At 56.8% G+C, this 15,774-nt stretch overlaps 1 protein-coding gene across 7 annotated transcripts in view; it reads right to left on the reverse strand.

The window, feature by feature from the left end:
- SLC26A6 (solute carrier family 26 member 6) overlaps positions 1-13,322 on the reverse strand; it is a 29,413-nt gene extending 16,091 nt beyond the window's left edge. For 6 of the 7 annotated variants that reach the window (XM_073351427.2, XM_073351422.2, XM_073351425.2 and 3 more), the window contains exons 1-11: positions 13,256-13,322; positions 9,169-9,352; positions 8,213-8,352; positions 7,706-7,816; positions 6,870-7,045; positions 5,610-5,774; positions 4,098-4,250; positions 2,712-2,794; positions 2,384-2,531; positions 2,027-2,140; positions 1,368-1,445 (exon numbers count right to left, since the gene is read on the reverse strand). In XM_073351427.2, the coding sequence (XP_073207528.1) occupies positions 1,368-1,445; positions 2,027-2,140; positions 2,384-2,531; positions 2,712-2,794; positions 4,098-4,250; positions 5,610-5,774; positions 6,870-7,045; positions 7,706-7,816; positions 8,213-8,352; positions 9,169-9,308 (1,308 nt within the window). In that variant the 5' untranslated portion in view covers positions 9,309-9,352; positions 13,256-13,322. Of the gene's footprint in view, positions 1-1,367; positions 1,446-2,026; positions 2,141-2,383; positions 2,532-2,711; positions 2,795-4,097; positions 4,251-5,609; positions 5,775-6,869; positions 7,046-7,705; positions 7,817-8,212; positions 8,353-9,168; positions 9,353-10,157; positions 10,459-13,255 lie in introns of those variants that run through there. The other variant, XM_073351421.2, reaches the window with a different exon arrangement.
- Between the last annotated feature and the right edge of the window lie 2,452 nt (positions 13,323-15,774).

The following is a 15,774-nucleotide window of genomic DNA, read 5'->3' on the forward strand; positions in this document are numbered from 1 at the left end:
CCCCCTGTAATTAAGGGAGCTGTGGTAATGCAAAGGGGACTCTAGCCTCATGCAGCAGAATACTTGTCAAAACCATAAGGGTAGCCTAAAATTCCTCCTTACCTGTAAGGGGTTAAGAAGCTCAAATAACCTGGTTGACACCTGACCAAAGGAACCAATGGGGACAAAAGATACTTTCAAATCTGGGTTGGGGAGAGAGGGTTTGTTTTGGGTTCTTTGTTTCTGTGGCTGTTCTCTTGGGACTGAGAGAGGCCAGACACAAATCCATCTTCTCCAACCCATCCTAATCCACGTCTCCAATATTGCAACCAGTATAGGTAAGCCAGGCAAGGCGGATTAGTTTATCTTTTGTTTTGCTTGTGAATTTTCCCTGTGCTAAGAGGGAGGTTTATTCCTGTTTTCTGTACCTTGAATTTTCCCTGTGCTAAGAGGGAGGTTTATTCCTGTTTTCTGTAACTTTAAGGTTTTGCCCAGAGGGGAATCCTCTGTGTTTTGAATCTGAATACCCTGTAAAGTATTTTCCATCCTGATTTTACAGAGATTATTTTTACCTTTCTTTTTTTCTTTTTAATAAAATCTTTCTTTTAAAAACCTGACTGATTTTTCCATTGTTCCAAGACCCAGGGGTTTGGGTCTTTGATCATTGTGTAACCAATTGGTTAAGATATTATTCTCAAGCCTCCCTAGGATAGGGGGTGTAAAGGCTTGGGGGGATTGCTGGGGGAAGAGGAACTCCAAGTGGTCCTTTTCCCTGGTTCTTTGTTAAATCACTTGGTGGTGGCAGCATACCTCAGTCCAAGGACAAATAGAGATTTGTGCCTTGGGGAAGTTTTTAACCTAACCTGGTAGAAATAAGCTTAGGGGGTCTTTCATGTGGGTCCCCACATCTGTACCCTAGAGTTCAGAGTGGGGAGGGAACTATGACAGTGCTAGCTGGACTCCTGCAGGAGTCAGGATGGGAGCATTTCTCTGTGTGTCACTGCATCACACAACTGGATAGAAGGGTTATGGATGGTTTATCTGTCATCCTGTGGTGCCTCGAATGCCGGATAGTGCTAGAGGAGGGACACTGTAATAGATGCACCAATGATCTGATCCAGTGCGTCGGAGGAGGATACTAGACAGGATGCATGGACCAATGATCTGATCCAGTGTGGCAGGGGAGGATACTTGGGAGGATGGACCAACTACGGGAACTCACTTGTCCCTATATTTTTATTGGGCTTGTGACCCATTTTTGTCCTTCATGGGCTGATCTATAAGTGGTGCCAGTGGCTGTAATGGGCCTGGAGACTCAGGGTAACTGTACAGACGGACGAAGAGGCAGGAAGGCAGGCAGAGGCAGGCAGGGCTAGGACAATACGTACTTTGGGTAGGTCTTGGAAGAGCTGCCCAATCTTCAAAATGGTCACCAAGATGAGAAGTGAGGCGATAACCCCGGCCACCTGGAGACGAGAGAGGAGAGATCAGTGAGAGAAGGGTGTGCATGGACATTTCCAGCTCCCATGCAGAGACACCACCTGTATGTTGTGCCTGAGGTAATGGGCACCATGCTGGCCCCAGAGAGAGCATGCTGGGCGAAAAGGGGATGCGGGCAAGCTCATGTAGGAAGGTGTCTGGCCGGTGATCCAGCATGTCCCCCTTAGGCCCTCTCTCATGTTCCCATCAGCTCTGCAAGTGCCAGAGCAAATGACAGGCAGCCCTTGCCCTGCGGGTGGGAGTTATTTATGAGAATTGCCCCACTGCCCCCAGCTCTCTGCTCCCAAAGGAGCATCAAAAACAATTAACCCTTTAACTACTCATTTGGTCTGGCAGATGATCCAGCCCATGAATGGTGGGTAATTACCGCCCATCCACTGCCCACTGTCACCATAGGTTAACACCCTACCTGGTTTTCAACAACACCTTCCTGGGGTTTTCCCAGTCAGGCCAGAGATGATAGGGGAAGCTTCCTTGCCTCATGATGGAATCCTCCAGGATTCCTCAGGGCTGAAATTAACGGGAATACCAGCCTTATGGGACTCACCTGACTGTTTCCTCCAGTGGCCTCCTGCACCAGGGTCCGGGACATGGAGCAGCTGATGCTGAAGCACTGGAAAAAGCCGCCTACGAAATTACAAATCCCCAAGGCGAACAGCTCCTGCAAGGGGCAAAGCAGTGTGAGGGGTCAGGAACTGCATGGAGGCTCCAGCCCTTGCTGGGCAAAGCAGAGCAGGCCCCCGCCTGGTGTCATGAGAGACCCCGAAGAGAGGGATGGGCACTGCTCAGACTCAGATTCCTGGGGAGTGCAGGTGTCGATGACAAAAACAAAGAATAAAAAAATAAAAAAAAAAAAGGGAAGAGAGGCTGGAGGGGAGAGCCCAGAGCGTAGTGGGGTCCTCACCTGGTTACTGTTCACCTTGTAGCCATGCTTCAGGGCAAAGATCTTGCCCATGGAGATGGAGATGGCATAGCCCACCACGGCGATGGCAAAGGCATTGCCCACCACCTGCCCAAAGTAGCTGACATTGGGAGCCACTGGTGGTTTCATCCTGCAGCCAAGAAAAGGAAACCTGGCTGGAAAACGGCATTCCCTAAGGGATGACAGCCTGCTCCCCCAGCACAGCCCTGCCGCGCCATCCCCATGTCACAGAGGCTGTAGCAGAAAAACGTAACATTCTCTGCCCATAATGAAGTGCCTGCTAAAGAGCCCAGGCTGCACCCTCACTCACCCACTGGGGATGTTGCCCACAACAGCAATCCCAAACTTGGCCTTCAGGCCAGCTCCATAGGAGATCCCCGTGGAGACGACGATCTGAAAAGAAGGCACGGTGTGAGGCAGAGTGTCCCTGCCATGCAACCCCCATGAGCCTGATAGAGAACAGCAGATGCGTGCAGGGGTCTGTGCAGGGCCCTCCTTGGAGGGGATCAATGAAAGGGGCCAGCCTAGCTGAAAACCCCAGACTGGTGGGTAGAGCCCACAAGCAGCTAAGTGCATCCCCCCAACCAAGGGAAGAGCCCCAGGTCCAAGAATCAGACAAAAAAGAAATAAACCAGACCAGGAGCACTTTGAAATGAACCAGACCAGGTGAAGGGTTTCAGGAGGGGATGGGATGGGGACAGTGAGCAGAGAACCCCAGATAGAGCCCACGGCCCCATGGAGTAGGCAAGGGCAGCTGAGTCTCCATGACCCATTTCACCCAGAGACAAGCAGGGGCCACTCAGGTCTGGTTGTGAGTTTGGGCTGAAGAGGGGCTGGCTGTCCAATAGGAACTGAACTCATTATGCACCGCCAACAGGCACTGCTAGCCTGGGCCAGATTTAACTCGGGGACCTGCAGATGGAAGGCGATAGGGCTGCCCTTCTGGGCTATGAATGCAATTGTCACCCCTGGGGCCAGTGGATTTGCTGGCTGAGAGACCTGGCTCTGGGTGCTCCCAGCTGCACCTCTCCTGGCAGCTGATGTAAGAGGAGCCCATCAGCAGCCCTGACCCTGGCACAGCCCCTGCTAGCGAAAACTGCTCTCCTTGGACCACTGGTTTTCAGACTTTTTGTATTGTGACCCCTTTCACACAGCAAGCCTCTGAGTGTGATCCCCCCCATACATTGAAAACAGAGGGGGGGGGATTCATTTAATTTAATGGAGGCTCGGGGCTGTCAGCCCCATAGAGCTGACAGCTCGCAATCCCCACGTCACCACCTTGCAACCTCAAGGTGTCATGACCTCCAGTTTGAGAACCCATGCTTTGGACAATCCCAGGGAAATCTCAGCCAGAGACAGCCCACTCCCTGGCCGGCCCCAGCACACACCCGCTGGGGGAAGCATTCTAGGAAAACCGGGGCTTGCATCTGGAACACCAGCAGTGAAACTAAGCCAAAACCTGGCCATCTTTGGGCCACGCTGCCTAACCTACCCAAGTGCCAAAACCTCCCGACCTCACCAGAGGAGACGAAACACTAGCATGAGGGAGAAAGGGGCAGCCACTAAACAACAACCAGTACAGGCACCCAGCAGAGAGCCGAGACCCTGTTCTGTGGGGTGACAGCCTGCCCTGTGCGGAGTCCCATGGGGCTGGGGTCTCTGAATGCCATGCAGTTCGTGACACGCCCCTCCTTACCATGATGAATTCTATTGGGATGGGCATGGGGAGCTTGGAGGCGAACTTGGCACTGAGCATCTTGACAGGGAGGATGGTGACCATGGCGATCAGGTTAGTGACCAGGGCGCCCACGTTGGTCTGTGGCAGCTTGGTGCAGATCTCAATGAAGGCCTACAGGGAGAGGAGGAGGGGAAACCATGACACCGAATCCGTTCAGGAGACAGAGCCCCGGTGCAGAGGGGCCACCCACTGGCTACGTCCCGTGGAATCAGAGAGCATCAGTACGTGCCCACGTTCACATCTCGGCACTGGCTGTGCTATCCCCCGGGCAGGGGTCCTGTCATCCCCTGTGTACATTTGGCAGCTCGCACAGAGTGGGCCTGTAGTGGCTGGGGTCGCCAAGCACTAGTGCGATACAGTAAGTAATACAGACTGCATACCCATAGGGTGCTGCACTGGCCACATCCCAAGGAAAACCAGCCCGAGAAAGCCCAGTCACTGCCTGATCCCAGTGAACACCCAGAGAGCACTACTCGCCTGGGAGTTCTAGGGGAATCCCAGCTGCTGAAGAGCCCCCCCATCCCATATAGCCCCAATGCAGACCCCATCAACCCTGGTCTGGCCTCAGCACAGGTCCCTATTAGCAAACACTGCTCCCCTTGGAAATCCCAGCCCAGTCTGACCCCAGCAAACCCCATTAGCAAACGTTGCTCCTCTGGGAAAGTGGCAGGACTGGATTCTTCCATGGTTAAGAGATTTATCAGAAAACGTTAGTGGCAGCATCCAAAATCCTGGGGGCGGCAGATCCCCTGCTGGTGTATGTGGTCATAGCTCCACTGAAGCCAATGGATCCCACTGAAGTCCATGCAGCTATGACCATTGACATCAGCTGAGGAACTGGTTATATAAAATATGAGGAGCTTGGTCCCTTTCCATGTGACTAAGATCTGGCACATGACACCTATTTACCAATCAGCTGCCAGCAGTTTGGGTTGGTTCACAGCTTTCATAGAATCATAGAGTTGGAAGGGACCTCAGGAGATCATTTTGTCCAACCCCCTGCTCAAAGCAGGACCAATCCTCAATTTTTGCCCCAGATCCGTAAATGGCCCCCTCAAGGATTGAACTCACAACCCTGGGTTTAGCAGGCAAATGCTCAAACCACTGAGCTATCTCTCCAGTAAATACAGAATTTTGTCCCTATCAGATGTTCCTTCATTTTATGGATGGAACAAGTGGACCATATCCTGACCTCCTGATTCAGGCAAATTCCCATGAAAGTCAACAAGAGTAAAACTGAGGGAGGAGGGGACCAGTGTTTGGCCCTTAAGAATATCTGCACTCATCAGTCTAATTTGTCACTGGGGATCCCCAGGGGTTCTCCAAACTGTGTGCAGCCCCAGAGAATGTTTTTGTGCACCCACACCTCTTGTCTGAAAGTGTTCTGTAACAGGAGATGTAGGATCAGCGCTGGAATAGTTAAATCCCCCCATCCCCACCTGCCACCTGCCCTAGCTGGGCTCTACTTACAGCGAACATGGAAAATGGCCCTGACTGCTCAGCCACCTCCACCCCAAAGACGTACTTCAGCTGGGAGACCAGCACGTGGACGGCAGCGGCTGTGGTGTAGCCCCGCACCAAGGGCTCGGACAGGTAGGTGACCACAAATCCGAACTGCAGCATCCCCAGGGCTATCTGGAAAGAGACCCAGCAATTGTCGGCAACCAACTTCCTCTCGTAGGGTTCTCACCCCGACGTCAGCCTCGTCTGGGAATGGTGGGGCATAACTAAACATAAGGGTCGCCTTGGTCAGAACTACAAGGCTTGGGGGACAAACTACAACTTCAAGGCTGCCACCTCTTTCAGTTTTCCTGAGGAACAAATAGAACACTTGTATTTTTGCCCCAACAGCCTTGCTTGCCCTGCAAATTCAGTGGGACAGAACTTGCAAGGGTCTGTGCTGGGAGGGCCAGCCCAGGGGGCACCCAAGCTGCACAACTGTGGTTTGTGCTCAGGGCAGTCCATGCAGCAGAGTACACAGGGAGGCTGAATGACATCTCTAGCACTTGACCAGGTGGCTGTTTGGGGTAGCAACCTTTGGAAAGGATGGGGGACAACACAGAAGTCTGGTGTGCTGGGCAGAACCTGGGACCCCTGGTTCCCAGGCTGGTGGGACTGAGAGTGGAGATCTCACTTCACACACCATGCTGATTGGCCTAGCCACAAGCGAAGCAGGAATCAGCCTCAGGGAGGGACAGTGTCCCCAATCCTGCTCTGGGAGGGGCTCACAAACATCACCAGGGGGCTGCAGTGAGCCCAGCCTCTGGACTGGTGCCAGGATGGACCCTTCAGGAATCAGCTGCGTGGCATCTCCCCGAGGACCAGCTCGAGGTCTCCAAGGGTAAGTACAGCTTCTGCCCTTCAGGTAGTGCCCAGCCACTGAGAGACATGATGTGAGCAGCAGGGCTGGTCTTGGTGCTGGGGGGTGGAGGAGGAATGCCCCCTGCCCATGCTGTTCACCTGCCCTGGGGGGGGAAATGGGAGCAGCTGAGGCCCAAAGGAGGAAAACAGAGCAGGGAGCATGAGCCCAGCAGCACAGAGAGGTCAGGCCTGGTCAGGGACAGATGAGAGATAGGCATGGCCCTCTCTGACTTGGATCTGTCAGTGTCCCAGGGTGTACTGACCACCTCCACCCCTTGAACACTGGCTCTGCCCATCCACCAGCCTTTGGAAACAACCCAGCCGGGATCCTGGCCCAGTCTCCTGCCTCCCCCAGAGCACCCTGCTCACCTGGAAGACACCCACCAGCACGGTGAGTGTAGCCACTAGTTCCACCCTGGCGCTGTCTCTCCTTGCCTCGTTGAGGACTGTCTCATTCGTGCCATTGACCGGATCCATGAAGTTGCTGTTGGGCATCAGCGAGCCTGTCACGCTGCCGATCATGATGGAGATGACAGCGAAGGGACCTGCGTGGAGGCACATGGTGAGGTCATGGAAGTCGTCAACTCAGGCCTGTGCCCTGGCAGATGATGCGTAGCCGAGACCTGCCCACCCTGCATCCTCTTGAGAGCGGGGTCACACCCAGGGTGTCTCTGCTTATCACCAGTGGAGGGGCTCCCTCGTGTAGCCAGCACAGCTACCCAGCTGCTCACTCATCTGGATCTGGCTCACGGCGTCACGCTGAGCGCTCAGCTAGGGATGTGCAAGAATCGCCCACAGGGGGCGTGTGGCTGCTGGCACAGCGACTGCTGAACGCTTTTTGTGTGGGCAGAGAGAGGGCTGTGCGCAAACTCCTCCAGTCCTGGGGGGAGGACGCGAACCTGGCCAGTTCCCTGGCAGTGGTGAATGTGTGGGCCTGAGTCTGAGCTGTGAGCATAGGCCAGGGGGAGGTTCCTGCTTTTCATGCTCTACGCTCCTGGCTCTGGCCACTTTTGTTTCCTTGCCGATGCAGGAGTGCAAGGTTCCCACAGGCCCCTGCCCTGGGCACCCCCAGCTCACCCACAAGCCCCCCATCCTGGGCACCTCTAGTTCACCCACGGCTCACCCACAGCCCCCTGTTCCCCCTCACCCACAGCCCCCCATCCTGGGGACCCTGGCTCACCCCAATCGCCCAACTGCCTGCTCACCCACTGAGATGTGCCTAGATGTCCCAAACAGGAAGTACAGGACGACAGGATATAAGGATGTATAGAGGCCGGTGACGGGAGGCACCCCTGCCAGGAGTGCATAGGCCAAACCTAGACACAGAAATGCAGGCAGGAGAGTTACTAGAGGCTCCCCCACATCACCTACACCCCCACCCCAGCTCCTCACCCTCCCACATCCCATGCACAGCTCCCCCCAGCTCCCCACCCTCCCTGTCCCATGCACACCCCACCCCAGCTCCCTGTCCCTTTCCACACACACTAACACCAGACCCACCGCACTCTACACCCACCCCTGCGCCCACCCATACACATGAACCCCTAAAGATATATTCCTCCCCCATGCCTACAGCATGTACCGCAGGGCTACAGCCTTTGGCCCACAGGCGAAAGGGATGAGAGACGCCTGGCTGCGCCCCAGAGCGATCACCCCCAGACGAATGTGTTTGCAGGCACTCCCATGGCAGAGGTGGGGGCTGTGGTACTTACCCTGGGGGAGGTGCATGATTCCCACACTGAACCCCGAGGCAATATCACCGAGGACCCAGTCTCTGACTGGGTACCGGGGCAGCCAGCTCAGGACCGGCAGGAACCGGAAGAGAAGGGACTTGGCAGCGCCACATGAGCACCTGGGGGAGGGTGGGAAAGCCACGACTGAGGAGAACGCTCTAGGCTGCACTAGGGCCCTACAGAGTCAGGCAGGCTGGAGTAAGGGGCTCCGTGCCCCGGCAGAGTCCTCCCCTGCCTGAGCTGGGGTCTAGCCCCGCAGTAAATGCATTGAGAGCACTCTGATATCAGCTAAAGTCCATCCTAAACACCCCCTGTGGGACTCCTGGACTCCCTCCCAATGCCTCCCTCTGAGGGGCCCCTTCAGTAGGGACTGGAGAACCAAACTGCAGCTTTAGAAACACCTTGCCAAGTCCGCGTGCAGTGGTGGCAAAGGCCCATGCAGACTACTGGCCCAGGGCCTCCCTGGCCTTCCTGTCCCTTCGGCCCTGGGGCTGGCCAGGGGCCCAGCATGCGCTGGGGGGATGCCTGGCGCACAGCACTCTCCACCTGGCTGGCACTCGGCTGTGTGTGGAGTCAAGGAATAACAGCTCCTGCGCCCCAGAGGGCATGGGCCAAAGGGCAAGCATGGCATGGGTGCATCCCAGCCCCAGGGGCTGGTGCCTTTACACCCCTTCTCCCTTCTCTGGCTCCAGCTTTGGGGCCTGGTGCTGGGCAGTCCCAAACACAGTGCTCGCTCCTGGGGACAAGAGCCATTTCGGCCCTGGGCCCCTGCATATGGATGGGGCAGGAGACAGTGGGAGACTGGCTAGGCGAAGGCAAAGCACCCTGCCAGGGTCGTAAAACCCCTATCAGCAACCCACAGGGCGGTAACACTGTCCCCCTTGTGCCACTTCCCCCTGTCCAGTGACTGGGAAGGGGTGTGAAGCGCCCCCTACCTTACGTCCCAGACCCTGCTGCAGAGAGAGGGCCGCGGAGCCTGGGTTCTCGGTGCCATCTCCTCGAGCTCAGCCTCGCTCAGAACCTCGCGGTCCGCCAGGGACGCCCAGGGGCGGTGCCGCAGCTCGCTCTGCTCCATCGCCACAGCACCAACCCCAGCTGCGCTCCTGCGCGACCTTCAGGCTGAGACGAGAAGGGGAGATGGGCTGAGTGCTGGCAGTGCTACTGTCCCATGGGGGACGCCTGTCCCTGCCCATGCTCTGCTGCCACTGCTTGGAGGCCAGGTCGGCCCTGTGTGCGGGAGAGGCCCTCTGGCACAGCACCCAGGCCACTGGTGCCCCTCAGGGAGCTGTTTCCCCTCAAGCTGAGGAACTGTGCCAGTCTCCACCGCCCCATCACCAGCTAAAGCCAGAGTCTAAAGCTGCTGAGGGATCCAGTGGGTTGGTGTGACCTGGCACACACCCACAGTTAGACTCTGACCCCAGGAGCCAAGGAGAGACCCAGCCTTTGGGAGCTCCCAGAAGCCATGGGGGGCCAGGAGAGAGCCAGGGTTCAGTGGGGGTGCAGGGAGCTCAGCAGTGCTGGGGGCAGCGCAGCATGGACCTGCTGTCTGGGGAGGACACCGGTAGGCAGACTCACTTTGGGGGCACTGGGGCAGGGCATTCAGGAGCAGAACTACTCCCTTGGAGCAGCCCTAGGCGACTAGCAGTGTAGATGGATCTAGGCCCTGCCTCTTCAGGCTGCTGGTGCTGTGACTCCCCTGCACCTTATGATTAGGGGGCACAAGGCACCAGGATTTGGCAGGGGGAGCTCCCTGCCTCTCTCCCACTCCTGTTCCTGCACCAGAATCTGGGCCCAAATCTCACCCCCTGGAACACTGCAGCCCAGGCGCCACGTCACTGCAGGGCTCCAGGCTGGAGTCGGTGCCGAGCCCAGCCTGCTCCCTCAGTCTGATTCTGCAAGGAAGTTGCAGCCCGATGCTCATTACCTCACAGCTGGCTGCTTTGGAAATGATTCTGCTGTCCCAGGTCCTGGTGGCTGAGGAGGAGCAGCAGCTGGGCTGAGAGGAGTGCGAGGGGGTGGTCCTTGGGCAAATCCAGAGTGATTCTGGGCTGCATCCTGGCTACAGTGTGGGCCCTACACTCACTGCCGTCTTTGCAGTCCCTGGCATAGGGGCAGGCCCAGGGGCTGGAGGGTGCATGATCAGTGTGCTATGTATTCCAGCTATTCTGGACTAGGGGATGGTCCGTTGGGGATCACTGCATCCCGAGTGCAAGTGCAAACACCCCAGTGGGTGGCTGCTCCGTCTAGCGTATGCCAGCAGTCATTGTTTGTCCTTAAGAGGCCAGGAACAGGCTCCCTGCAGCCAGTCCAGCGCCACAGGACCGTCCCGTGCTGAGCCTGCACCTTCAGACTTTGTACTTTTCACATGACGGGTTTTTGTTCTCAGCAAAAGTAACTGACTTTCTAGGCAAAACAGGCAGCCATTGGTGGGTTACCCATCCCCTCCCCTCAGACACACACGTACAGCTGTGTACCTATACCCTCCATCCCCTCCCCTCAGACACATACAGCTGTGTACCTATAGCCTCTACCCCCTATCCTCAGACACACACGTACAGCTGTGTTCCCATACCCTCCATCCCCATCCCCCAGACACACATGTATAGCTGTGTACCTATTCCCTCATCTGCCCCCCCATATACACACATGTACAGCTGTGTACCTACACCCTCTGCCACCGCCAGCCATACATGTACAGCTGTTATACCTCCACACCTGCCCCTCAGACACATACATGTACAGCTGTGTATCCATACCCACTGCGCCCCTTCCCTCAGATGCATACAGATACAGCTGTGATCCCATACCCTCCACCCTTGGCCCTAAGTCTCACACATGCACAGCTGCATACTTATACCCACCCTCAACACATACATACAGCTGTGTACCTAAATCCACACCTCCCAGACACTCACATGTCCAGCTGTGTACCTATACCCTCCCCCCCGCATGTTCAGATAGACAAGTGGATGCACATATGCTTGCACACACCCCTCTCCAGTCAGAATTAGCAAGGATTTTAGTTGCCAGGTGAGTTCAGTGCTGGTGAAAGGGGCCAGAGCGGCAACCCTGGAGTCTCCATTTCTGCAGGCAGAGCCTGGCTTCCCTGGAGGAGTCATGGGAGGGATAGGCACAGCCAGCCATTGGCATCCGTTGCCATTGTTAAGCCCTGGCTGCAGGGTGGTGGGAGGTGCAGCAGGCCCTGCTCCCAAGAGCGACTGTTTGTCTCTTGGCCCTGGGCTCAGTCCGCTGCTCCATTTCACACAGGCCAGACCTCGGGTAGGTGGGAGACGCCCAGTCAGAGGGCAGGCCCCAGAGGAATGAGGCAGAGCCCATTGGGCTGTGGGAGTGGCAAGGCCTGGCCAATCTCCTCTCCTTGCTCTGAGCCCCTCGTGAGACCCCCTGCCCACACACACAGCAGCAAATGAGCTCAGCCCTTCGCCCAAGGCGTGATCCCTGCTCAAGGTTTAGAGCTACAGCCACCAAGGAGAGCTTGGCCTGCGCAGCTCCCCAGGGGCCTCGCAGGGCTACAATAGCAGTGCGGCCATTCCTGCTCTGGCTGGTGCCTGGGCTCTGAAACCCAGCCAGCATGGGGAGGGGAGATAGAAGGGTTCTCGGAGCCTGAGTGGGAACAGCTATGCTATTTTTAGCACAATTGTGCGAGCCCAGGGTAACCACCCATCCTTTATGTAAGGGGCATCCCTGCACAGCAAGCACAGCGCAGGCTGGGGTTGGCGTTAGGGTCCACAGCTGCCTGTGGGGCACAGCGCAGCCCCAAATAGCTGGGCATGATGTACTGTGTCTGCCCGCAGGCAGCCCCCCAGCGTGCCCTCTGCTGGGGACCTGGAGGAGGGCAGTGTCACCAGCTGGGACGTTCCCCAGGGACCCTCTTTGTACAGCAGTCAGGCCCCTTGCTTTCACACCAGCATCCCAGTGAAGGCAGTTGCAGCAGGGCACGGTGGGGATACTTCCCTGCGGTGCCCCGGCTCCTCGCAGTGACAGGGCTGATCAAGGAAGTGGGCTATTTCCTTCCCAGCCAGCCTAGCTCAGGGAGAGCCTAACCCATCCGTCCCGTGGGGCTGGGCAGAGCCAGCTCTCCGTGCTCAGGGTCTGATGGCACGTCTACACTGCACACACACCCCCATCCTGGCGGCGAGACGCAGAGGCCAGGTCTATGGACTGGGACTCCTGGGGCTTGCGAAGGGTGAGCCCCTTTTGTGTGTGTGTGTGGGGGGGATAGAAATAAAGGGAAACCACATGAGGGACAAGGGTTTATTTTATGGGCGGTTTTAGGGAAACCCCATTTTCCTCAGCACATTGTGTATTTTTTCCTCAAGTGTACATTCCTACTGCCCTCCACTACACCGTACAAGTCTCACAAGCTTCAATTTAATGTTAAAACGGTGCAGGAGGTCCCTTAAAATAAAGGACGGGTGGTTACCCTAGGCTCGCACTACGGTGCTAAAAATAGCAGCGTAGCTGTCCCCACTCGGGCTCGGAGAGCCCTTCCCGGCTGGATTTCAGAGCCCAGGCGCCAGCCCAAGGGGGAATGGTAGCACGGCTACTTTAGGCTGGGGTCTCCTGCCTAGGAGCCTTGCTCTAGTGGGTCGTGTGCCAAATGTCACTACTGCCTGGTTGCTCTGGCAGAGGCCAGGGGCCAAAGTGGGACACATCACAACAGCTGCATGACAACCCCCTGACAACCCCTCCGCACACAAATCCACCATCTGCACCTAGGGATCTCGTACCCCATGGAGACGGGAGCATAGCCCCCATGACTGCTAACGGGGTGTCCCACCTCCCATGATTTGGGGCACAGCCCCAGGGACAGGTAATGGAGTTGCTCTGTGCACACTCAGCTCGGATACAGTGAAGCTGAGACCCGGATGAGCTGCTCCTGGTGCTATGCTGAGATGGCTGGAGCAATTCTCCTGCTGGGTGAGGTGCCCCTCTGCCCTGTGGCTAGTTGCAGCTCTCCCCCTCACCGGAAGAAGACTCTCTCCCGCGATTGCTGGTGCTTACCTGATGTGGGGTGCGAGCTGCTGTGCCTGACAGCCCTCCAGTGAAGTGTACACTCTCCTTCCCACTATTAATACTTGACTGTGATCTTTGAGACACCACTCCCCCCACCACCCTCCTTTGCCTGCCAAGAGGGCACCATAGCCTCATGTGTCAATAGGTTTAAAGGGGCAAACCCTGAAAGTGCAGTTGCCAGGCTGGGGGCCCCTAGGTGGGCAATCAGGCCTCAAGGAGACTAGCACAGAGGTCTGTGGGTCATCTACAGGGGGATGCCTCCCTGAAATCCCTTCCCTCACTGCACACCCTCCCATGCCTCTGTCATGGCCCCACAGCACAGCTGCCTCAGGAGAGCTGGGTGGAGAACCTTGAAGCCTACCAATGTGGCACCTCAATCAGCCACAGGGTGGCGCTACCGAGCACAGCCCTGTGCTTCCATGATAGGGTAACCAGATGTCTGCATATTAGGGGCTTTGTCTTATCTGTGTGTAAGGGGGACTGTTGCCCCTTACTAACATTCAGTGGGGGTGTTTTAGTTGCTAGCTCCCAGTACTAAAAGGGGGAAGGGTAGATGGGGAATCAGGACCCTGAGGCTGACAGTGCCTCTGAACAATGGGGAGAGGCCGATGCTCCAGGTCAGCCTGAATGACAGGGCAGGCAGGTGAATCAGGGAGTCAGGAGGCCAGGGAGGTCCCGTCTGCCGTGTGAGCTGGAACTGCCTGGGTCAGACAGAGTGGGGACAGCTAAGGAGAAAGCAGGGGCCTGAGCTGAGCTGGGGAGCAGAGCTGTGCCAGATCCAGAGGCACAGTCCAGAGAGAGCAGACTTGCCCTGGGAGCAGAGCTGCAGCAACCAGAGCCAGAGGGGCCAGAGAAGCAGCCCAGGGAGCTGGAGGCAGAGCAGCAGCTGGGGCTGAGGCAGTCCACAGCCAGGTGTCGTGAGCAGCTGGGGAGAGCCGGGGGGACCCTGGGCAGTGGGCCCAGCACAGGGAGACGCCTCAGCCAGGAGGCTCTGCAGGCCAGACTGGAAGGGGGATTTGTAACCCTGACAGGGCGGAGGCAACGCTGGGAAGAAGGGCCCTGCCACCTAGAGCCTGTGGCCACCGCCAGAGCGAGTGTCCAACCCACAGCATCCCTGCAGCACAGCCAGGGTCTGAGAAGGCATCCTGGGATTTACAAGGAACAGACTGTGAACTGCCCGGACATTCCAGAGACACTGTTTGTGATGTTCCCTGCCTCAGAGCGGGGTGATGTGTTTCCTTAACCTTTCCCATTTTCCCTTATTCTTTTTAAAATTAATTAATTGTTGATTAAATAACTTGCATTTGCTTCAAATTGTATGTAATGATCAGTAGGTCAGAGAAGTGCCCAGTGCAGAGAGAGTATCCCAGAGTGGGGACACCCTAGCCCCTGTCCTAGGTGACCACAGCAGGGTTGGGGGTTGAGCCCCCCAGGAATCCTGGGCCCAGCCTTGTTGGGGTTATGAGGACTCTGCCAGACAGGAGAGTAGAAGGGGAGTCCTCAAGGGCAGGGAGGCCACTGGGTAAAGGAAGTGGGAGTAAGGACTCAGATCCTTTCTCTAGCCACTTCACCGGGGTAGTGCAGAAGCTAGGAAAGTTCCCCACAATAGTGGGACTATTCCCCCACTTACATATGTAACTGTATCCCCTCCCCCTGAAAAAAAGTGCTCCGATTTTTTCACACTTGCTACCCTACCCCAGGCTGGCTGGGCGAGACCTCAGGGTGAAATGTTCCTTCTGGCCTGTTCAACTCTTCAGTCCTTGCCAGTCGCTGACCCTGGGGGTGGCCCTCTACCCCTTCCAGAGGCCCTGGCTGAGAACCCTTCCCCTGGGGTGTGAGGTGGGCACTATTCATCCACAGTGGGAGGACCAGAGGCTAGTAGCAGCTCCAGGAGCTGCCTGCAGAGGGCGCCCTCGGGGGCAACTTGTATGTTTCCTACCCAGGTGCAAGTAGCCTCAGTCTAGGGCTGTTCCCCACTCAGAGCCATGGGAAACTTGCTCCCAGTGGGTGGGAGCCTTGGGCATTGTCAGACCATGCTGGGGCATGTGTTGGAGTCTAGAGTCTCTCACAAAGAGACCCCAGCAGCAGGCCTTCCCATCCCTCAGGCTGCCAGATCCCAAACCATACAGGGCTTTGTAGGTCACAGCCAACACCCGTAACCAGAGGGGGATGCTGCTCCACTTTGTGCCAGCAACAGTTTGGCTTCAAACTGCCCCCCAACCTTGCAGGCCTTGGCCCTGCTGCTAGACAGCTCATCCCGCATGCCCCCAACTTCCCTCCTCTCACATTCCCCACTCTGCCAGCTCCACTCCCTATCACATCCCCAAGCAGCTCTGCACCTTTTCCCATGCTACCCCCAGGTGTAGATCCTTCCTGAACCTCCAGCCATGCCCCCCCCCCCACTCCTTCAAACTCTGCCCCAGACCTACTCCTCACAGGCAGCCCTGTCCCATTACCAAGGTGCCAATCCAGCCTTTTCCTGGGCACTGCCCCCGAACGCACCACCA

This window comes from Lepidochelys kempii, chromosome 7, assembly GCF_965140285.1.
Source record: "Lepidochelys kempii isolate rLepKem1 chromosome 7, rLepKem1.hap1, whole genome shotgun sequence".
Classification (NCBI taxonomy): domain Eukaryota; kingdom Metazoa; phylum Chordata; order Testudines; family Cheloniidae; genus Lepidochelys; species Lepidochelys kempii.